The 23,163-nt window shown below is 51.6% G+C and overlaps 3 protein-coding genes and 1 pseudogene across 12 annotated transcripts in view; 2 read left to right on the top strand and 2 right to left on the bottom strand.

The window, feature by feature from the left end:
- Positions 1–3,085, bottom strand: part of MPHOSPH9 (M-phase phosphoprotein 9) — a 48,181-nt gene extending 45,096 nt beyond the window's left edge. For 6 of the 8 annotated variants that reach the window (XM_039879290.1, XM_039879293.1, XM_039879292.1 and 3 more), the window contains exons 1-2: positions 2,932–3,085; positions 477–739 (exon numbers count right to left, since the gene is read on the bottom strand). In XM_039879290.1, coding sequence (XP_039735224.1) covers positions 477–583 — 107 coding nt within the window. In that variant the 5' untranslated portion in view covers positions 584–739; positions 2,932–3,085. Of the gene's footprint in view, positions 1–476; positions 740–1,415; positions 1,473–2,931 lie in introns of all 8 variants that reach the window. The other 2 variants (XM_039879291.1, XM_039879297.1) reach the window with 2 other exon arrangements.
- Positions 3,086–3,233: 148 nt separating this feature from the next.
- MTRFR (mitochondrial translation release factor in rescue) lies at positions 3,234–13,653 on the top strand. 2 transcript variants are annotated; one of them, XM_039879300.1, is made up of 4 exons: positions 3,269–3,381; positions 5,715–5,812; positions 10,910–11,515; positions 13,054–13,653. In XM_039879300.1, exons 3-4 carry the CDS (start codon positions 11,234–11,236, stop codon positions 13,324–13,326), a joined length of 555 nt encoding a protein of 184 aa, XP_039735234.1. In that variant the 5' UTR covers positions 3,269–3,381; positions 5,715–5,812; positions 10,910–11,233; the 3' UTR covers positions 13,327–13,653. The 2 variants fall into 2 exon arrangements, with proteins under 2 accessions (XP_039735233.1, XP_039735234.1); XM_039879299.1 differs by lacking the exon at positions 5,715–5,812 and having other exon boundaries at positions 3,234–3,381.
- Positions 13,654–14,162: 509 nt separating this feature from the next.
- Positions 14,163–14,281, top strand: LOC120616168 (uncharacterized; annotated as a pseudogene).
- Positions 14,282–15,234: 953 nt separating this feature from the next.
- The window catches only part of CDK2AP1 (cyclin dependent kinase 2 associated protein 1), a 9,559-nt gene continuing 1,630 nt past the window's right edge, over positions 15,235–23,163 (bottom strand). For both annotated transcript variants that reach the window (XM_039879302.1, XM_039879301.1), the window contains exons 2-4: positions 19,904–20,001; positions 18,210–18,336; positions 15,235–16,038 (exon numbers count right to left, since the gene is read on the bottom strand). In XM_039879302.1, the coding sequence (XP_039735236.1) occupies positions 15,971–16,038; positions 18,210–18,336; positions 19,904–20,001 (293 nt within the window). In that variant the 3' untranslated portion in view covers positions 15,235–15,970. The remainder of the gene's footprint in view (positions 16,039–18,209; positions 18,337–19,903; positions 20,002–23,163) is intronic.

Raw genomic sequence — 23,163 nt, 5'->3', positions numbered from 1 at the left:
AATGCGTAAAATGCATTGTTTGACAGCATCTATTCTGTCGACTCGGGGTTCAGTGGGGTTTTTCACTTACTTCCTAGTATTCAACTTTAATCACTACTTTCCAGATTGTGATGTATTTCTGCAATATTAAATATTATTTGTCCTGTAAATTGTAAAATGTAGAAACGATATTCAGGCTACTAAAATTTAAAGATATGTTGGTAATTTACCAAAAACGAAACAAGTATAAAGAAAACCACAACTAGCACGAGTTTTCACACAATGTTCCCCACGCAACAGTACACGTCTCGGGGGGAACAGAAACGTGGAAGGGCGAAAACTATCCCTAACTGTCCCTGAGCAGTCCCTGCCCATAGTCTAATTGAGTGTTTTAAAATGCAAATTAGTAACTATGACTCTATTTGGATAAATTGGTAATCCATGCAAATAAATTCACTTTATCATTACATTTTTTACAAAATCTATCTCATCCTTACCTATTAATATTTAAGTTCGGCCCAAGAGAATGGGGAGAACTTTTCACATCGGATTCTACAGAAGAGGAAGTTTTTTGTAAGGATTTCACCAAGTCAAAATCTTCCATAGTGTGCAGAAATTGTTACACTCTCTTATCTGAAAATGTTGGTTCTTTCACTGTTTGAAGAAACTGAATCCGAGTCATCTTCAGATGCTTCATCGTCTACAGGCATTTTCAGTTGCTAACATTCAGAACTGTGAAATATCCTAAGCTCCCAAGAGTCTGGAAATGAATGGGGAAAAAAAAATACTACTATAAAAAGCCACTAGATCTAGCTATTGTCTTTTCATGACATTGGAAATCTTGATCCTTTATACAAAACTACATTAAGGAAAGCAGCACTATTCACAATAGCTAAAATGAGGAACAATCATAATGTCCACCAACTAATGAATGGATAAACAAATTGTAGTATAGCTTTATAATGGAATCTTTTTCAGCCATCGAAAGGAATACAATGTGCATGAACACTGAAGACATTATGCTAAGGAAAGCTCGGTAGAAGACTACATATTGTATGATTTCAATTACACAAAATATCTAGAATAGTCACATCTACACAGACAGAAAGTGGATTAATGGCTGCCAGGAGCTGGGGGAAGGAGAGAATGGGAGTGACTGAAATGGGTACGGGGTGTCTTCTTGGGGTGATGAAAAGTTCTGGAATTAGATAGTGGTGATGTCTGCACAACTCTGTAAATATACCAAAAACCAATGAATGGGTTTTAAAATTTTAAAGGATAAATGTTATGGTATGTGAATTATATCTCAATAAAAAAACCTACAGTAAGCGTTATCTGCAAAATAGCATCATCTTTTCCAGGAAATATTTCAGAATTGTATGTGTTTAATAATCAAGGTTCTAAACACAATGCTATGTAACAATTGGAATACTTACATGCTTTGTTCATTTGTTTAATAAATTCTACCCAGTATCCATGCTTGTTGATTTTTACTGTGAATAGATGAATGGGAACTGCTTAGTATTTAATTTGGTATTGAAAACAGCCAATTAAACTGTTAACAATGGTTGTTTCGCACTGGCTGGAAAGTGGGGGTGGAAGAGATGCATTTCGCGCTGCATAGCCTGATGTACTCTATGCATGTATTACTTCTTAAAAAATAAACTACTGGCCAGATCAACTAAAATTTAACTAACGCTAGGTATACAGAGGCAAACTGGCTAAAACAGGTCAAACGATATGCCTCCTTCTTAGAGAATTCATGTATTTAAACAACGTGAGGGAGCAAGGGAAAAAAAAACCTATGGGGCTTACAAAATGGAAAGTTTAGAGGGTGCAATAAAGGAAAATTATCTAATATTCTGGTTCCTCTAAGTTCCCACTTCCTAGGGCCTGGCTATACAGAGCACGATCTTAAAAACATCATCTTACATAGGAACCATGTCCTTCAGGGACAGGCGTGAAAGCCAAGGGTAACTGGACATAATTCAATGGGTTTCTCTCCATTGGCTTCAAGCCCATCGCCAACGACAAACGGGGTATTGCAAGTCAGGGGATGCACCTTCCAACTGGCAACGAAAATACCTGGATTCAAATCACCTTGCTCTACTACCAGAAAAACACAAGCCCTCCAGGGACGCGGATCTGTAACCCATCTATTATTTCCCCGTTGAGGTGATCCGGACGCAGTAGATCCAGATGAAAAGCCACTTGAAGTGCAGGATGCTTCCGGGGTGGGGTGGGGTGGGGGTCAATACCTGATATACAATGCAAACATTATTTTGGAAAAAAAGAATCATGGAGAATGGGTAGGAGACATTTTTATATTTCATAGCCACAAAATATGACGCTTTAGGTCCCCCCCAACCCCTAGCAAAAAAGGGAGTTGGGAGAAAGTGGTCGGGGTCTGCTGATAATAAAGAAAACGTGCAGTTTTGCTTTGCTGGAAGCTTGAAAGGGTAAGGGATGATTTCAGAGGTTTTGAGGCCAGATCCTGACATTCTCGCGCTCACAGCCAGACCGCAATTGCTGGCGCGGGCTTTCGGGTCAAAGTGGGAAGAACAAGGGAGAACCTATGCAGTCGCCCAAACTGTAGACAGCACGGAGGCGAGGGAAACACACGACCGCCGGAAGAGCTACATTCGCGACTCCCAAAGTAAGTCGAAGCAGCTGGTCAAAAAGAAAGAGAAATCCCACATCCTCCCCCGCCCCTCGGGAAGACGCGCTCTGCGATTGGGCCGCGCGGATGCCACTCAAGGGCACTGAATCTAGAAAAGGCGCACGGCTGCAGGCGAAGCCCCCACACGCCCGAGGGCTGTGGGAGGGAGGGTGGTGGCGGGTGGCCGCCGTCTTCCCCCGCCCTAAGCCCAGGAGCATACGCAGGGCTCCGCCAAGACTGTGTCTTCTAAGTCTCGGCCCCTGTCCCCCACGACCCGCAGCTCGGCCGCTTACCTGGCCGCCGCTCCCACGGCCGATTCAATTCAGGGTCGGGCGAGCTCCTCTCGCGACCGTTAAACTCCAGGGACCGTGCGCGCGCCCGGCGTCTGGCCTGCGATTGGCTGCTCGGAAGGGGGCGGAGACGGCCGCGCCGCGGCGCGCGCGTCGACCTCCCCCTTCCCTTCCCGCAGTTTGTGCAGAAGAGGGCGGTCCGACGCCTGGGAACCGGGAGGAGGCGGGGCTGCTGTCAGGTCCTCTCGTCTGATTGGCTCTCTGGGTGCTACGTGCGAAGGAGACCTCAGCTTCCCGCATGCGCAATTGGTAAGAATGAGCCTCGCGCTGGTGAGGGAAGCCACAACCGGAGTACGGCGCGTGCGCAGAGTCGAGATCGCGATCGCGATCCGTCTAATGCGGTGGTTCTGGTTCCCCCAGGTCTTTGGGGGCGGAGGCCAAACCTGGGGCCAGGTAAGTGTCCGCGGAGAAGCCAGGCACCCACTTGGTTGCCCACGATTGTCAAGGGCTGTGTAGAGAGGGCTAGGAACCCGGACGCCTTGAGTTTCTTGGTTTGCGACCATGAGTCGCGTAACCAGTTGACCTGAGGCCCTGCTGGCTTTGAGGTGAAGTCGGTTCGGACTCCCGAACTAAGTTTTCCCTGGACCTGGTTTACCCTAGGCTTCTATGGGTCGGCCCTGGGGTTCTTCAAGGACTTGAAGGGGCGACGGGGAGGAAAGCGCACCACCCTGGAGAAAACAGTGCCACCAAGGCCCATGGACAAATGGAACGATCTTCTTTCACTTGTTCAGCAGAGCCTAGTGTTGCGCTTAGCATGCGTCAAGGCTGTTTACGGCCTCGCATGTTGTCGGTGTCAGCTTTGCTCTTGCCAGATCTTTCGAAGGACCAGAAATACCGCGTCTCTCCCTGTGGGCCCTCAGGCAATCTCATTCTCACTGTTCAGTCCACATTCTTCAGACTAGTTAACTTTGAAGTTACTTCCAGCTCTTAGATTTCCCTCCAGGTGTCCTGAGCCCACAGGAAAGGGGCTTTGCCTATCACTTAGATGTGCCTCAGAAGCCAGGACGCAGATGTATTTGCCCTTGGAATATCAAATCTGCCAGGAGGCATTTCATGTCATCTGAGCCTCCTAAGAATACCCAACAATTATGTCTTAACAGTAAAAATTCCATCTCTATCCCAAACCCTCCCGTGTATGGAAGATTTCAAGCTTAAACAAATTGAACCCACCCACCCCAAATTGTGTTACACCACCAGTCGATATTATGCTCATATAATATCTATGCAAAAATCAAATTATTTTTAAATACATGTCTCTGTTTTAGGCGAACGTATTTCAAATCCACACACACAAAAAAAAACTGGCAGTTTTATCACTAGTTTTAGTTAATCACAAAATCTGTTATTTGAGACAGTGTAGAATCTCGCACTCACAGAAGAATTAAGAAATGTGAATTCCTGAGATAGCTCCACAGAAAGAGGTGTTTCCTTACAAGAAAAATACTACCCTAATGCGAGTAATACTAGATTAGTTCCTAACTGTGCAAGAGGCAGAGGATCATCACTTTGGCTAAAAACTCAGATGAACTCTGATCAGTCTGAGAGTGTCTGTTTTGTTTTTTGTTGTTGGCAGTGTGATTTTAGGTAGCTTTTTTTTTTTTATCTATTAATGTTAATTAGAATTCTAGTATTCTGATTAGCCTTGTTATCTTGTTAACCAACAGATGCAGTGAAATATTTTGGCAAAGTTGCTCACAATATATGTCTTAATTTAGGTGAAGCTCTTCAGGAGGGTCTTAATTTTAAAAACTTCAGAGTGGAAATTGCCTTTAATAACTAATTGGACTGGAGAGAAGAAGTGCCTTTTTCAAAGCTTTATAAACAGCTAAAAAGGTAGTTTTTAGAGCCCATAGAAGTTACTTATGAACATAGAAAAGACATAGAAAGCTTCAGAAATTCCAGTAAATGTATTAAGTATAACTGTTCATCTAGTGGCCACTAACGACTTGAGAAATCTGATGTCTGTTAACCAGGATGTTACTTTGTGTCACTGATTTTTATATACAAATAGTTTGTCATGGGGAAGAGAGGACAGTTCTCCACAGCAAAAGACAAGGAAGTCTAAAACTTTCCATCTATAGTTTAACCATTATACATGGAAGGAAATGATCAGGTATACATTTAAATGTGAATTTTTTCACCTCTCCTGTCCTTCTGAATTTTCTTACTATATTAGATAATTCCTATAGATCTTTATGTTTAAACCAGGACTTGCTTTGGTGAAGATAACTTCATCTTTCCATTTGAACCTGCTGGCATGTCAAGCTGTATTCTTCGCATCATAATTTTCTCCTTGGCACCTGCTTATGTAGACCACAATTATGACCTCACCAAACAGCATGTCTTTGGTAACTTCATGGTTTCCGAGTACTTCTTAAATGGGACCGTACCAAGTAAAATAATTAGCAAGTCACTGTTCTAGAAGCCTTTTCACATAGAACTCTAAAACAAAAATCCATGAAATAATCAGTTTGCAGATTGGGTTTGTGGGGCGAGACCACCATTTGTGATGTGTTAGTCAGTGGTCCCTGAGCTTTACAGTTTAGGAATCCAGAGTACTAATTGCTTTACATTAGGGGCAACACGTATAATTTTTTTCTCACCCTAAGCAGCACTACCTCCATTTTATAGATGAGGAAAAATAACCGGACTTGCACAGTGAGTAAATCACTGGGTCCAGACATGAATGCGGGTCACACTGACTACAAAGCAATATGGCTTTTCAGGGACAAAAAGATGAGAGGGAGAGCCAAGAGGAAGTTGAGGAAAATAAGCTGACACCTTAGGGAGCTGCGGAAGAACAGATCTGGAGATATTATGAAAGGTAAAGAAACAAGCTGTAGAAAGGATCAATTTAGTTTAAAAAATGGACTACCTAATGTTCTTCCACGATAAATCTTCCTGAAATAACCCACGCAGTGTGCGTCGCTTCTTTATTCGCATCGAATGCGATAACGTATTTGAAAGTGCTTTGAAAACATTTAAGTCCTAAACAAATACAAGGCAGTGTTATGGTAAGAGAGGCGTTGAGACTTTTCGGAGAAAATGTAGAGTGTTATTGCCGCTTTTTTATGTGTTTCTGTCTTATTTTAATAGCGTAGGCGATAAATTATAAAGTTCCTGTTAGATGCCATAAATAGAAGACAGTCACGGTGATGCCCACAAATAGGACAGGTGTAATTCTCTGTGGATTCAAAGTTTTCTGTTTAAAAAAAAAAAAAAACTGAACAGGATGTTGGTATTGCATGAATTGAAAGCTGTTCTCCTTATCTACTTCATTAGTTGTCTCTTGAACCGAGCAGCAGTAAACCTGTTAAATTCAGAGCAGACACAGAATAGTCTCCTCTTCTTCTTGTCCCTCAAAATCAAAGATGACGGCTCTGCATTTCCTGCTCAATCTATTATGCTTGTCTTACTTGAGAAAGGATTCTCTATAAACACTTCCTGTGGGCCAAAGGTGCTTTATCTTCCGTGTAAACCCCACACCTCGGAAAGGACGCAGTCCGGTTCAAGCCTTAGCCACACTGGTTCCATTCGGGGAGGTGTCCAGCCCTCATCAGCATGTCAGGCGACTAGAACGGAGTGAGCCGGATGTGAAAGGTAGAGAAAGGCACCACTGTGAATGAATGATTATTAAGCATTTCTCAGAAAATCATTCTCCTCTCGCTTTGCTTCTGGTGCCATCAGCTGGCCATTTTGTCTTTTTAAAGCTGCAGCATCGCGCATCAGTCTGTTCACGCTCTGTGTTTGGTCCTTCGCCATTGATTGGGTTGTTGTTTTGCGACCTGTCATTTTATCTTCTTATTGGGGAAGGGGAAACAAGACAAGTATCCGTAAGCTGGGAGAACTTGCTAATTCCTGTGTTCCAGCCCAGCGCTTCTCAAACTTTGGGAGCATGCCCCTCCATCACCCGAGAATCTTCCTGAAATGCAGGTTCTCATGTAGGAGGCCTGGGGTGGGGCCTGAGAGCCTTCATTCCTCACAGGCTCCCAAGGAGAGCCGTTGCTGCTGCTCTGTGGACCTCACTCTGAGTAGAAGATTCTAGAGCTCCCCCATCCAGTGCGGTAGCACGTGTGGCTAGTCTAAACTGACATGTTGTGAGCATGAATACACCCCAGATTTTGAAGACATCATATAAAAAGCATAATTAAAATATCGATAATTTTTATATTGATTATATGTTGAAATAACATTTTGGATATAGTGAGTTAATATATTAAAATAAATATATTTTTTAAATATGTCAAAATTAATTTCATCGGTTTCTTTTTACTGTTTTTAGTGTGACTACTAGAAAATTCAGAATTTCAGGTGCAGCTTGCATTGTACCGTGTTGGACACTGTTCTAGAACCTGAATGCCATAGAAACCAACATTTTCAGTGTTCTGTTTCCAGATGACCCAGTTTCTCAGTCCCCTTGTTACCATTGCACCTTCTCCATTAGCTCGAATCAATATTCACTTAATTCTTTTCTCTATTTTCCCTTCCCACCCATCCCTCTCCTTTGTACCTTCCCCGTCTCCACCTTTGCCGTCTGGTCCTGGGACCCTCACCCAGCACTCAGACAGTGCTGAGAGCCAGGATTCCGGCGGCGTCCTTGCTCAAAGCCCGTAGCCGTGACCATCCAGGTGTGGTTCCCGAACCAGCAGCAACGGCCTCGCCCGGGAGCCGGTTAGAAATGCAGAGTCTCAGGCCCCACCGCACACCTAATGAACCAGGATCCCATCCCACAAGGCCCCCGGGGGGTTTGTCTACACCTGAAACTTGAAAACCATCTTCCCTAAGCACCCCATTTCCAGTAACCCCCTCACATGTTCCTTTAGTTACTTGCGACGATGCTCTTGCAAGGTTGATAGGCCATGAAAGTTGTAGCTAAGAGAAGCTAGTCCTCTCCCTTCCTAAAAAAACAGTCAGACAGTGAGTTTTAGGCACATGGCTTCCAGAAGGCGCGTCCAGAGACCGGAATCCTGTGCCTTCCTGAAACTAGATTCAGATATCTTCTCTCTCAGACACGAAAGGACGGCAGTAACCAAGCCACTTCCACCCAGAGCATTAGAGCTGTTGATGGGACAGGCCACACCTCACACGTCCAGTTTGGGTCAGTGACTGCTCTGGTCACGGCCACAGCCCGGAGCTCCACATGCCCTCCGTGCAGCCAAGCGCCCGTCCCGGTTTGGGTCAATTGTGGAAGCCGGGGAGGGGCTGTGTGCCAGCTGGGCCCAGGTCAAGAAGACAGGCGCCCAAAGGGTGACCCGGGCGCATAGGGACGTCAGAGAACCACTGTTGTGCAGCGGGTCACCCATTCCGGGCTGTGGCCTGTATCATGTTTATGGACGTCTTAATTTCTCCTTTATGCTGCGGGCCCCTGGGGCTCCCGGAGGCCCCTGCCTGGCTCACAGTAGATGTTGAGAGCATCACTGAACAGATGAAGTTCCCTTTTGTAGAGGCCTGACAGCTGTCACCTCCGACTTGACCAAGTGGGAAGGGACTCCGACAATGAGAGGCTTTACCCCCGAAGTGCTGTCGGCTCGTTAGTGCGGGAGCCGTCATCGAGGAAAGACAGAGCTGACAGAGCTGACGGGAAGTCAGGGTGCAGAGCCAGCCCTGAACTGAAGCTCACACTCCCAGAAGGAATGGGCGCAAAGCCGCCATGACCGCTGGTCTCCCCTTACCCGCAGCCCTCATTACCATGTTTTTTTCCTCTCTCAATGTCACGGACGAGCTCTAATTTGAGCCACTTTTATTGTTTCCCCAGAGACTTTGGGTGGCTCTGTGGGAATCACAAAAAACGAAATCCAATCTGTATTCTTCTCTGGGCTTTGGGGAAGTGGAGCCATGGGTGTGTGTGTCGTTTTTCAGCCGTCCTTGGAGTAGCGCCAGAGCTCCAGGAGATACTAACGGTATTTAGAATCGTCTGGTTGGCCGTTGGAATTAGCTGTCACACAAAGCAGCCTTGAACTCCAGTCGGGTGGGAGACCTTCCAGCTCTGAACTAGGACAGAAAGGTAGATCTGGAACAGCGGACTGATGGCAAAGCAGCAGATAAAAGCACCTTCCTCTCCGCCCTTTGTCCGGGGCTCGCCTGCTCTCAGACTCGCTTCCTCTCTTTGTCACCGTATCGCAGGGCTGTCCCGCCGGTCAGATTTACTAACCAGCGGAAGAGAAGCCCCAGGAGAGGCCCTGGGCTCCATTACGGATCTAATCCAGGGACTAGACGCTGTCTGATGCACAAAGGAATTCTGTTCTGTGGGTCGAAAGCAGAAACAAGGGAAGGGAAGTTCCGGGCACCATGTCGTCTCGTCCATGGAACCATTTATAGGGGAGGGGTCTTTTGTTATGGCGATTTCAGGGAAAATGCCTGGGTTTATCGTTTATCTCTTTTTCCTGAGACGACCCCTGAAATATTTCACACATGATAAACAAAACCAATTTGTAAAGTACCATTTTCATGGGCACACTCCATTTGAAAATATACCCCTTCACAGCCATGGAGCACCTTACAACACCACCTCAATTATCACCCTCTGAGACTGACAGAACATTCTGAACGTCAGACTTTTCACAAAGAAGACACGCGTGTAGACCAGAGTGTCACTCGCAGAATTGAAAACTAGCATCAGCATAAGGCTTGGAAAGTATATTTGTTTTCCATAGAAACAGTAGGGATAGGGATGTATTGTCATTCTAAAAATGACCAGCGTCATCTCAGCAGCAGCTGTATCGATTACTAAGACAGATACCTAGATTTAAAGTAACAGAAAATGCACGTATTTACAAAGAAGCAACGCCTCGGCCCGAGTGTGCGTTCGGGCTCCTCCAGGCTTACCTGGAGGCGGGTGTGGGCTCCGTAGATGTTAGCGGTCAACATGGCCAGTAGGCGAAAGGTTCACGGGCTGAGAGCAATCCTGGGGACATCGCAGGGTGGACGGTCACATTTGGCTTAGACGCCAGTTCTGTGTTAGAGCTGGAATTTACAACATTTCTCATAGTGAAAGAAGCTACTTAGAGCCTCCATGGGAAGACAGTAAAAAGAGCCGCGTGCTTTTAGTGCCTATGTAATCCTTGATCAAGAAGCATAAAAAAGTGGCACATTCGTAGTTGCCATAATCCACTAGGTGACAAGACTGAAAACCAGTCTTGTGCCTTCGAAGTTATCAGCAAAGCCCTTTCCAGAACACTTTTCTCAGATCCTCAACCCTGGGTCGGGCGGGTGGAGAAGGGCTGCTTCACCCATTTTCCAGGTGGGGAGACCACCCTTGGTCGTGACTCGCCCCCGTTCACACGGGGAGCGTCTTCGAAAAGAAGGAACACCTTTCGGACCCTTCTGTCTTTGTCCCTCCCACCCCTGAAAGACGTAAAGGCCTGTGGGGCGGGGGGGTCACCGTGGCCTCACAGCTGTTCGTCTTTATACCGCTCATTTGTCAGCCAAGACGTTTCAGCCTCGCGCTACGTCTCCAGCAGTTACTTAAGTCTTACTGTTAAATACCGCTTTCCTTTGCCTGTCTCTTCTCCAACTAGACCGCGGGGTCCCCGAAGACAGAGTCTAGCTCTTTTTCACCCCGTGTCTCTCTCTAGACCTCGCGTGGTACTTTGAACCTCACAGGCACCTTAATAATAAAAATCGGTCGGTTCGGCAGTTCTAACGACAAGTTCCAGTTGGAGCATGTTGTTGGCAGTGCGTCTGAGGGAACAGATGTTCCTGTTCAAACCCATGAAACTGGAAACATTAAAATACAACAATCATGACATTGATTGATAGTGATATTTACTATGTCAGACTGTTTAAGCCCAGCTATAAAACAGACGATCGCATACTGTCGTCTCTGTGTCTTGGTTTCAAAGATTCTCCCACATTTAAATAATGTCACTTGACCCTAATTTCTGCTCGATGTACTATTTAATATTTCTTTATCAAATTGCAGCCCTGTTCTTCTGAATTTCACACTCGAAACCTCTCCTTCCTGAGAAAACAGCACCTCAGGGGTGCGTTGAAGATATTTTTGCTCTAAGAAAATATTTGTCAGCCGGCAGGGCCTGTGCTGCTGGAACCCCCCAACTGATGGCAGGCCGGAGAGGTGTGCGTGGCCAGACGCGGTGTCTCCACTCCCCAGCACGAGCGGGCATCGTCCGAAATGGCCTCTAAAGGTTGCCTCAGAGCCAGAAGTGTCCCCGAGAGCAAGCACACGTTCCCGAAAGCCTGTCTTTTTGTCTGACTCAGGTCCGGAGCAAGCAGAAGCTCTCGCCCCATGAGCGCCTCGGGCTGGTTTCGCTTTCCTGCCCCACTGGCCAGAATGTGCCCAGTGCCGCGGGGCCTCTGGCGCGTGGGGAGGCCGACACTGTCATCCCCGGGAACAGCAGTCACTCCCATCCAGGCGGCGGGCAAGAAGGACCGCCCTGCTCTGCTTGCCCTGGACGAGAGCGAACTTGAAGAGCAGTTTGTGAAAGGACATGGTCCTGGGGGCCAGGCCACCAACAAAACCAGCAACTGCGTGGTGCTGAAGCACATCCCCTCCGGCCTCGTCGTCAAGGTAGAGAAGCTTGGGGTGGGGGGAGCGTGGTCCCCTGAGTCACTGGTTTTAAATGGCTTAGATGGCTCCTGAGTGAAAGTGATGGTTGGCTGAAACGTTCATTCCGGCCCCGGGCACTAGAGGGCGCTGCACGCCCCGTCCCTGCTCACACCGTTGGTGAGGCAGAGCCTTCCGTGCCCACGAGCCTCCTTCCAGGGCCCTCTGGAGCCAGGTCTGGCCGCCCTGGAGTTGGGCAGGCTGCCAGGGCACTGCCGTGGGTGCCCAGCCGTGGGTGCCCAGCCCGAGCGAGCAGCAAGCAGGCAGGACTGTCCGCTGGCAGCCTCAGCCGTCAGTGACCGGCTGATTAACTGGGATGGCCACATCCTCCATGTCCCTTTGGTAAATGTCAATGACGCCCACCTTCTGAGCCTGAGATGACAGAGGCAAACCGTTTTCAGCCCTCGGAAGCTGTGCACCGCTGCCTGCGGAAGTTCCTGCTTCAGGTAAAAATCCAGTGTCTGAACAGAGCGCCACCAGCTTTCAGCACATCCGAGCCTCTGGGACAGGGCAGAGCGCCTTCCCTGCCGCCTGCTGTGCTGGCAGTGGCCCCAGCGCCTCTGCGGCCGGACCGTCCGTCCAGGCTGTACCCCGAGCGGCCGGAGGAGCACGAGCCTGCGGCGCAGCGGAGAGCAGGCGAAGGGGTCCCTCGCGTGCCCCACGCTTCTGAGTCTCGCGCACGCGGCCCGCACTGGCCTCGGCAGCTCCGCACGCGCCGACTCAGTTTCAGCGAGCCCGTGCGCGTTCTCCTCGTCAGGGTACAGAGAAGGGATCCGAGGCCCAGAGAGGTTAAGTAACCTGCCAGCGCCCTGTAGCCGCGGGGGTCGGCCGAGACCGAACCCCAAGGCCGCACGCCTGGCCGCTCGTCTTCACCGCCGGGTTTCAGCCAAGAGCCTCTCAGTGAAAACCGCAATCTCTTCTCTTTTCCTCCTTGGAAAAGTGTCATTCATGAGCAACAAGTAAAATCGCAAGACCTGACCTAACTCGTTGAGCCTGATATAACTTTCTCCAGGTTCGCTTTTAGTGCTGCTCTTTCCCCCTAACGCACACCACAGAATTTTTCATCGACGAGCTTTGCAGGGCACTGGCCTGTCATACCGAGGTACTCCACAGCAACTGCTGTCTGTGGCTGACAGAATGACATGCTGCTTCCCTCTCTGGCACTTTTACGTTTATAAATGGTGCGAAGTGCCTCGCTAGATATACCGGTTGTTTTCAAAATACTTTTTGAGACTTTAACTTATTCAAAGGCTACCATTGCTTGTAAACAAAACAACATCCCTGTGAAACGGTCCGTGAAAGCCACATAATACAGCTGGAGTGTGGGACGGCGCGGGCGGAGGCAGGAAAGGGTCTGGCCTTCGTTCTGTCACTGACTCACTGGGGTTCTTGACAAGTGGCTTTGCCTCTCGGGCCCGTCCCCACCTGTAGAGTGACTAGGTCGTTATACGATCCCCGAGGTCCTGTCCCGATTTCACACTGTAGAACATTCTCTCTCACAGTGCCATCAGACGAGGTCCGTCGACCAGAACAGGAAGCTAGCCCGGAAAATCCTACAGGAGAAAGTGGACGTTCTCTACAACGGCGAAAACAGTCTTATTTACAAAGAAAAACGAGAAGCAGAGAAGAAAAAGCAAGAAAGGAAAAAAAGAGCAAAGGAAACCCTAGAGAAAAAGAAAATACTGAAAGAACTCTGGGAATCGAGCAAAAACGTCCACAGAGAAAGCAGCGCAGACTCTGACTGGAGGAGTCCACCAGGCCCCTCCCGGGAGTGACTGACAGCGGTCAGCGCATGTCTGACAGGCTTAAGAGACGTGACATTTTTTCAGCAGTGGATGAAACCGTAGTGAACAGAGTTGCACACTTCTAGAGTAAAAGCGAAAGAAACAGTGAAGGCACTGTAAGAGTGGCCACGCTGGGGGCGGGGAACGGGTTGTCACTGTGAACTGGTACTTGGAGGGGTTCTCGGGTGGCTGACAGTTGTTTCTTGACTTGGGCAGTAGTTAGAAGGAAGTCACCTTAATTCTTGAAGCTGTACATTTATGTGATTGTATCTTACTTTATTATCAAAGGTTAGAAATAAACTTTTTTTTTTTTAAGTATTATACGGTCCATTTTTATGAACTGTGGAATTGAAACAAACAAGAATAGCACTTAGTGCCACCTTGTCATGCACTGGGAGGTCATTGTTCAGTGATACTTAGATGTCAGTTAGCTTCACATCAGGTTAAGAGAAGAAAACTTATGTAAAAACTTTGCAAGTTTGTAAGTTATTTCTTCATTTCCGTTAACTGATTAGACTACGTGGCCACGTAACCTCTCTGATGTGGAAATACACGTATCGTTCCCTGTAAGCAGATTTACAAGTAGATTTATAAGAGATGAGATTCCAGAAGCCTGATTTGTTTGAGAATTTGCTGGATTTGACCTTAAAACTGTGTGGGGTTATTTTAGGCATAGTTAATAGCCTGGCATAGGGCACATCCGGAGTTCACACATAAAACAAGCAGGGAAAAACCAAGAAGTGAAGCCACTGTCCGACCCAGGGCTGCCTCAGTCCATTCAGCAGGCACACATCCAAATAAACTTACCCTTAAAGCAGCCAGTTATAGTCCACGGCCATGCCACCCTGAACAAGCCCGATCCCGTCTGACCTCGGAAGCTAAGCAGGGTCGGGCCTGGTGAGTACTTGGACAGGAGACCACCTAGGAAGACCAGGTGCTGTAGGTGTAAAAAATTAAGATGAGGTAGGGATTGCAAGGTGACAAGGTCCTTGTAATCTGTGAGGTCAACCAATCTGTGAGGCTTCGCCTAAAAAAAATTTTTTTTTTAATTTAAAAAAAGTTTAAAACAGTTATAGCTCCTCTCACCTTAGAGTGACCTGCTCTGGGAGCTTAAGCGTTCAACACAAGGCCGTCTAGTCCTGTGGTGGCAGTGAGTGGCCCCTTGCCCACTCAAGGCAGCAGGTAACATACCTGGCACAGTACACACGAGACCAGGAGAGTGGGCAAGGTGCACAGGAAGGGCAGTGGCTTCCGTCTGTCTGTCTCGTACCTTGTTGAATTTCCTATCATGTAGACACGGACAAGCCCCCTCCTAGGACCCGCTCCCACAGCCTTACACCTCTCGGCTGGGACTGCCTCGTGCCTGCAGAACTGACCGTAGCCCTCACCAAGGTGAATGAGCCCTTAGTGCATGGGGCTCAGTGCCTAAGGTACATAGTAAAAATTACCTCGAAACCCCGTGGGAAGGCATGGAGACCACCACGCGGATTCTCAACATCCAGCGTAACCTGGCGTTTTACCAGGCACCAAAGCAGGTAGTTTGGTGAGCACCAGATGAAGCAGCTGATGTGAGTTTGGTAGCCGCCTTGTATGAAAGATTCCTGTAGCACTCAGGAAATACGGTGGGGGGTTAGTTAGTAACTGCTGTCACTATTGCTTTGCTTTCTGTCCTGATGTACCCATAAGGCCACTGCGGGCGAAATGCACTGCGATGCAGCTTCCCACAACCCTGCCTTCGGACCAGGGTACGCCCCAGCCCATTGTGCTAATGACATCATCACACGAAATGTTTGAGTCAGATGGGAAAATACTTACCTTCGACGGGTGTCTCCCGCCTCCCCTTAAGGAGCTGTTTTTTAAAATACCACTTGATTCAAGGAACCCACATCTTCATACAAATTGTTAATGAAAATAAGCTTTATTACATCAAGTAATAAATACATACAAAGATGCAAACAGTGTTAGTCATTTTCTTCCAGATGTTTGGGTCAACTTACGGGAAGGGCAGAACTGAAATCTACATACAGTCTTAGGAAAAATTTCAGGGGTCCTTGTTAGGTTAGGTTTGATGAGTTGCTCTTTCTTCTGTATTTATAACTTGTGCATTTCAAAAATTGGTTTCAAAGCACTAACAGTCATGCAAATGCTTAAGCAAAAAGAAGTCACTTTAAGCAGAATCTATACGTACGGCAAACGGGACCAGCTACTAGGTGAAGCGTGCTATTTGTGCACTGAAAACGAAACTCTTAGAGTTGTACTAACTTACGAAAAGAAACGGACAATCTGGGCAACGTAAATGTGTTCAAAGAGAAACTCTAGTATCTTGGAGGCAAACTACAGTTTGCTGTGAGATAGATAACTTTACGTGCATCTTTTGAATCAATGCATAAAAAAAAAAATAACGAACGGAAAAAAAACCCTGGGTAGTTCCTAACTATTTAAAATGTAAATCCTAATCAACTGCGAAATGTCTTCTCGATCTTAGAGACTGTAGGTTCGGAGCCTAATGAGCCGTGGGAGGGGCCCGGAGAGGGGAAACAAAACTGTCACCATTCTGAAAACAAGTTTCATCTGAGCAGGGGAGATGAGCTGTAACTTCTTGGAAGATGGAAAACCTTCTGTGCTGTCGAGGCAGCTAGGACCTGGCGTTCCGCTCCGTTTCGGCCAAGCACTCCCGAACCAGTCCTCTAGCGTGGATAATGCCTGGAAGAGAAGACAGAGGCTGAGAACCTTCCAGAAGAAGGTCCTTTCACCGCCAGCCGGAAAACCCTCATGCTGGTGGGGAACTCGGGACCTACATCCAAACCACCCAGCACCCAAGCACCCAGGCGGTCTGAAACGCACCAACACCCACCCCGTCCCGCCTCTCGAAGCCCTCCCGTCCTAGCCAAATCGCTTCGGGTCACCCTAACAAATAACATCCTCCTGCCCTCGGGGACAGCCAGCACCTTTCTGTTCATGATGTGACTCTGCAGTCACTGTGTTAGCATCTAGACGACGCGAGGACGTGTGTCTTTAAGCCTGACCCTCTCTGGAGACTCCACGCCTTCAAATCGTTATTTTTCTCTGTCTTCTAAATTCTAGGAAGGGCTTGACCGTGTCCAGCAGCCTGCACGTGTCGCCGTGCGGGATGACGACTGGCCACGTGCGTCCCACCTTGGCCTGCCGCGACGTGCCGCCCCCAGGGTGGCTGAGCCATCTCCTGCCCTGTTACTCTCCCCGTCTTTCCTCTCCATGGTTTTGCCTCTACTGAACTTCATGAAATACTGATCTCATTTTACTAGACACCAAGAATCTATTCCGAGATTACTCCCAGAGGGCAATGGGAATGACATCCCAAGTCACTTAGGCGTCCATGCCACACAAGTCTCATCTCTCCGCGCTTCAGAAGACTTTTTCTATAAAGGGCCAGAGACACTGCCACGACTGCCCAGCTCTGGCACTGTGCCACGAAACCTGCCAGAGACGCTACATAGCAGTGGGTGTGGCTGCATGCCAATAAACCTTCACGGACGCGGAAGTCTGAATTTCACATAATTTTCAAATGTCAAAAGGTCGTAATTTTTTCCCTATTAAAAATCATAAAAAACATTCTTGGCTCATCGGCTGCAGTCTGCCAACCTATATAGACAATGCACCTGACTCCTGGCACCCTGTGACCCTGTCTCCTTGCTATGCCGCACACTGAGCTAGCCTGGGCTCGGCTGTTAGGGTGACTGTGGGACCAGCTGCTCCCTCAGGACGTGCCCCAGAGTGGTCACCAGGTGTATATCCGTGTGCTGACTTGAACGACTGAATTTTGGGGGTGACTATAGACCACCTTTTAGACCTTGGAGTCCAGCATCTTCCCAGGGATTCCCATTTGGTGATGGGCATGCCAGTCACCACGGCTGGCCTTAATTCCCGAGTCCAAATGGCAGCTGGCAGGAGAGCGATGCCCACCGCCCCCGGGCTGGGTCAGTTAGACTCCACATCTCCCCAAGCCCTCTTCAGCCTCTAACTGCCAGTCCCACTCCACACGCCAGGGCCGCTGTCACCCGGCACAGCTTTGCAGTCGGCCTTCACAGGGGCTTCCTAACCACCAGCAAAGCCCCTGGCTCACAGAGCCTGTCCCCAGCTGACCTGGCCTGTCAGGAGTCACGGCCTCAACAGCAGCCCCCCGACTTTGTGCCTTAGGTTTGTAACTGAAGGTTCCTCTCTCCTTTTTCTCCAAAGTAGCTTCTCTAAGCCTTTTAAGAACCCCCAAATCCCTCCCGAACTTGAATTCACACTTAGCCACGGTGCTCTGAACTGCCACCTTCTGAAATAGAAATGCCTTCCCCCTTCCGCTTTTACTTCACGAGGTAACAAACGATTTCACTTCCTCTGGAATCAGCTGGGTCAGTCACATCTTCACGTGAGTCACTTTTTCTGTGATCTCCTCCTCCCACCCGCCCTCCCCCGTCAACCATGAAAGACTTCAAAGAGTTCTCACTCCTCCCGCAGAAGAGGACAGACCCATACCCCCCCGCCCGTGACAGCCACTAGGAGCACAGCTGGCACAGGGCGGAGCTCCAGAGAGTCCTCCTTAAAGCCGGTGGGCCTCCTGGCAGCACACAGGGCGAGCGAGGCTCACTGGCCGGGCTGCCCCGCCTGGAAGCGCCATCTGAGGACAAGTGGCCGCCACGCCCTTCCCGTCGGATCCCAGGTCCACATCCCACAGAGCCGCTCACCCAGCCTGACGCTGGCACCTCCGACGGTGACTCAAACCAAACGGGAGCCCCGTGACGCAGGGACTCCCCCCAACAACGTCCCTAGAAAATCTTTACCAGGAGTGACGGACGGGCCAGTGCTTTGGGGTCACCACCTGCTGGGAGCCCAGGCCCCAGACTCACCTCGTTTTAGTCTCTCCATGGCGCTCTTGCTGCCCGCGTAGGTGGGTCTGATCTCTTTCCCCAGCTCTTCAATGATGGCCAGCAGCTCGGCATACTTGCTTTGGGGCACCTGGCTGTTCCCAGTTCCCTAGAATCAGAAATAAAAGGGTTCAGATGGACTGAACCCCACCTGGCTCCAGTGCCATAGTCAGGAGGACCCCACCACGGTGCCACAGCGGCTAGGGTAGGGCAGTGGGGGCAGGGCAGTGTGGCCCAGAGCCGCTGCCTGTGCTGGGGCCAGGCACATCCCCTCTGAGGGCCAGGTACAGAGCAGGGAGGTGGCCCTCTGCTGTCCTCGTTCACCCACAGAAACCACCCGCAGTCTCCAGAAGGCTCTTTCATCATCTCAAACGGCGTGTCTCGACAAGAAAGGGTTCACCAAGAATGTCCTAGGACCCGGCGGATGAGCAGTGTGAGCAGGGGACTGAGGGTCCAGAGCGAGTGAATAGGACAGAGGCCACACCTAGGGTCAGCAGGACCACAAAAGCCACCAGTGACCACCCGGACAGAGCCCGGAACGTGTTTAAACCACCCCCCAGAAGCCCGTCCTCTGCAGACCCCGCACCGGCGGCCCCCGGCTCGGCCCGCCCTCCGGCTCCGCGAGGCCCTCGCCTGCGCCCCCCTCCTCCTCTGCCGCCTCTGCCTCCTGGCCTCGCGGCCCCCCCTCGAGTCCGGGTCGGGCTCCCCGGCGACCGGCCAGCGCCGGCGCGCGGCCCCGCGGTCCTCCTCGCGCGGCTCCCGCCAGCGCCGCGCGGCCGGGGCGCGCCTGGGCCCGTCCTCCCGCCGCCGGCGCTTCTTGAGCCGGTCCCGCTCCCGGGCCCGCGCCTGCTTCTCCTCCCGGGACAGGACGGCCTGGCGGGGCATGGCAGGCGGCCGCCACCTCATGCCCAGGCACAGCCCCCACGGCGACCTCGGAACGCGCCAGAGTTCCGGCCACAGCAGGGAATCCTGCCGCTGGCGACCGCGGCCACGGCGGGCGGCTGCCCCGCGGGCGGCGTTTCCCTGGCGGGTGTGGCTGTGGCGGTGGCTGTGGCTGAAGCAGTGGCTTCCTCCAGCGACGCTCCCACCACCCCGCTGACCCCCACTTGACCATGAGGAAACTGAGTCCCAGCAAGGTCGCCAAGTGGGTAGGTGTCAGTCTCTTAAGTGGTGGAACCAGGTATAAACCCAAGTGGCCTTGCTCAGCAGCCACTGGCTCCTGATGAAACGCATCTTGACTCCATCAGGATAAGGGCCTGTCCTTCTCTATGCTGGGGCCATGGCCTCGTGGGGCGCATCCCCTCTCCTCTGTCCCAGATCCGACCCCAAGTCAAGGTCAGGCCCTCCTTCCCCAGGAATCAGGCACGAGGAGTCTCACAAAGGACACACGTGGGATGGTGGCCCAAACAGGAACTGCAGCTCTTGGGGCTTCCGGCCCTCCTTGGGCCCCCACCTCGTCCCATCTCTTGGTGTCCCCCACAAACACCCTGCCGCCCCTGTTCTGATGCTTGAGTCGTGATCATGAGCCCGGCCAAGGCCTCGGCTTGAGAAAGCTCAGAGGACTGCTCCATCCCGTCACTTCTACCCCTTTGTCTCTCCCACCAACGCCCGCCTGCACAGTGGGGAGCACATCCCCTCAGTGCTCAGGCCACCCCCAGAGCTCCCCTCTGCCATACCTGAGTGTAGCCAAGAGACGGTGGCCCGTAGTCACTCAGCAGCTGCCGGTACTGCGAGGACGTAGCCATACCAGTGGTGGGCGGGTGGACGCTCCCAGCTGGGGGAAGGGGAGAGAGGAATCAGAAACCACTTAGCCTTGACCAGCTGTGCCCAAGGTGAGGACACGGGGGCCTGCAAGCCCCCTGCCCAGGACCCATGCCATCCACAGTGGCCTGTCATCTCAGGACAGAGAACCCTGCTCCCGTCCTCTAGTTTGGCCTTGGCCAACACGACACTTGGACTAGATGACATAGTAAAACGTAGCGAAGAGGCCGCAGCGCCTCGCTCAGCAGCACGGCAGACATCCCTCATCGATCACAGACCTCCTGCCCATCCACGCAGTCGCGACTGGGACCAGACATGAAATCTGCTATTCTCAGCCTCATCCTTCCCCCTCTCCCTGATCCCTGCTCCCCTGAGGCTGATGGCCTGGAGCCGCGTCTCTGCCACAAGAGTGCTCCTACTGCTGAGGCTGGCCCACACCTGGGCTAGGGCTTCCTGTGGGCACCAAGCCTCTACTGGACTGCATGGTGAGGAAGACACAGGAAAGGTCTGGGGAGGTGACACCCAATGGTCTCCTGGCTGGAGACGGGGGCACTGGACACACTCAGGAATCTGGAGTGCATCACGGCCTCTGTGTGTCCTCAGACAAACCCCCCTCGAACTATGAGCCCTGGCGCCCCGGCCCCAACGAGGGGACAGGTCTCTTGACAGTCTGCTCCTGTGCCCAATGGCTAGTACTCCAAGAAGGGAGGGTAAGGCCCCACTTATGGGCTGCAACGCTCGGAGACACAGTCCCTCAGTAGTGAGGGACCTCGGAGGGCCAGGGTTGGCTCAGATGGAGGCCCCTGGATGCCGGGCAGGGAGGCCTCAGCGGGGAACGTTCCAGCTCCATCTGGCTCAGAGCTGGAAGCATGCAGACCCATAATGGCGTCCGAGTGGCCATCAGCGGGGAAAGGATGTCCTGCAGAGTTACAAACCGCGGTAACCATGGAGAATCTACCTAGTCGACCTCGGCAGCTGCCCGCCGGCCTCCATGCCTGGCTGCAGAGCCGCTGCCCCCACCTGCTGCCCGCAGAGCCAAACGGTCTCTCTCACGAACACAGCGGGCTCTGCAGACTTGGCCCTGGGGAGGGACAGCTGGTGCCAGGCTGGCCAAACCAACCAGCTGCTCATCTGGTGTGGGTGAGGGGAGGGGCAGGGAGGAAGGAAGTTCAGGAGCTCAGGCTGATGGAGCTGGAAGGGGCCCTGGGAATCCTGCAGGCCCTCTCTGCAGAGAGAAACACAGACCAGAGAGGGTGAGCACTGCCCCAGGCCACACAGCACAGAAGAGGGTAACACCCCAATACCTGTCCCTCCGTCTGGGAGCTGGGGACAGCTCGGTACCCAAGACGTCTTCCTCAGTCGCAGGCCTGCCCCAGATTTCCCCACCAGGGCCCAGGTTTATGCTCGAGCACGGAATCTGCTACCTCCAAGCCAGCAACTGGGCACATCACTGGCTGACTCTGACCCTCTAAAGTGAGGACGATAATGCACTGTAGGAGTGTGCTGCTCAGGATGGGGACGCGCTACCACCCCATGACCTCCGTCCCAGCAACGGCAAGTGTCCCCGAGATCCCCGCCCAGACATCAGCCAAACCCCAGTTTCCCGAACCTTCCGATGTGGGCACTGAGTGTGGTCTGGGTAGCTCAGGCTTTGCAGCCCCAGACCTGAGTTCCAATCCTGACCTCTCTGGAACGCCAGGATACGAAACGTGACCCTGGGCTGGGGGCACGGATGGTCCCACGGCACTTCAGGTTATCTATACATACCAGGTCCCTGGCAGAGACAGGCTGGCAGCTCCACATTCTCTTGCCCCCTCCGCCCACTGCTGCTCTTTTTACTGGGTTTCTGCCTCCCCACCCCATCTTCTCTAAGACAGGAGAGGGACTGGACTAGGAGCCGGTCCAGCTGTGCCAACCTGGCCGTGCGGCCTTAGATAAGCCCCTTCCTTTGGGCTTCAGTTTATCTGTAGGAGGCAGCAGTCCCCAGCACCGCGCAGACCCTGCTTTTCCGTGGTGCTGGGGTCAAGTCTTGGGAGCTAAGGAAGGAGGAGGAGGAATGAGAAATCGCCCGGTTTGGGTTGTGGGGTTGGGTGACAGCTCAGGGCTTGACTTTCCCACAACCTGGGAGACGTGGCAGGTGACCCCAATTCTGTGCCAGTGCCTTCCTTTGCTGTGTTGAGAGGGGGGTGTCTGTGGCCCTGGAGATTTGGCAAGGTCCCCGAGTTTCACTCATGCCCACTGCTCCCTGCAGACCCAGGGAGAGCCGGAGGGCCGGGCTGCAGGGAGAAATCCAGACTGGGCGTGAGCGCCGTGTCTCCGAGCATCGCAGACAATGTGCGCAGTGTGCGGGGACCAGGGAGGCCGAGCCGAGGGAGGGATTGGCAGAGGCCAGCAGCTCCTGGGGCCAGGCGCAGCTCCCCGCCCCCACGCCAGACAAAGAGCGGCCTGGGCCTGGGGAGCTGGCGGCCTTCCCGCCACTTGGGGCGCCTGGTTGGGGGGGGCTCTCCGTCAGGGAGGCGGGGGCTTTGTCTAACTCCGTCACTGCCACCGCCGGCCAGGCCGCGGCTTGGCAACCCGTGCGCAGGAGGCAGGGCTGGAGGGCGTGAGGGATGATGACAAGGGAGCCGGAGGAGCCGCGGCAGAGAGTCCATCTTGGATGCAAATGGCAGGGGGAGATGGGGCTTTCAAAAGGGGTCCACTGGGAGGGGGCGGCCCCGCCAGAAAACCAGAGACCCTCCCCTCTCCCCCTGGAATTCACCACAGGAGAAGGAAGACAACCTGTGCACAGATGCCCAGAACAGGGCTCCAGGGGTCCAGGCTGGGTGCCCCGTCACTCTGCGACCCCAGTCCCCAAGGTCCCGTGTAGGGCCCCTGCCTCAACTATTCCTAGGACAGGCCTGAGAGCTCCCGCCGGTCCAGGCTGGTACAAGACCCTCACCCTTCCCGCCCGGGATGACAGATGCGGGAGGCAGGGGGAGAAATGCGACCTGGGCCATGAAGCCGGTTCCTGTCAGGTCTGCAGACCTCAGAGCAGGTGAGAGCACCAGAGAATAGTGCTGTCTGCTCTTGAGGCTCAAGCCCACCTTGGCCCAACTCAACCATCTCCCATCTGTACCCTGACTCTTAACCCTTTCTAACCCCCAAATCTTCGTCCAAGTTAAAAATACACACACAG

The sequence above is a fragment of the Pteropus medius genome, unplaced genomic scaffold, assembly GCF_902729225.1.
Source record: "Pteropus medius unplaced genomic scaffold, Ma_sr-lr_union100, whole genome shotgun sequence".
NCBI lineage: Eukaryota > Metazoa > Chordata > Mammalia > Chiroptera > Pteropodidae > Pteropus > Pteropus medius.
The sequence above is the reverse complement of the archived record's forward strand: the minus strand, read 5'-3'. Positions and strand labels throughout refer to the sequence as shown.

What these genes read in the sequence shown, in the direction of transcription:
- MTRFR (XM_039879299.1), top strand. Translation starts at nt 11,234, where the DNA reads ATGAGCGCCTCGGGCTGGTTTCGCTTTCCTGCCCCACTGGCCAGAATG. An exon ending in CCTCCGGCCTCGTCGTCAAG is followed by an intron (nt 11,516 to 13,053) that starts GTAGAGAAGCTT and finishes TCTCTCTCACAG; the next exon opens with TGCCATCAGACGAGGTCCGT.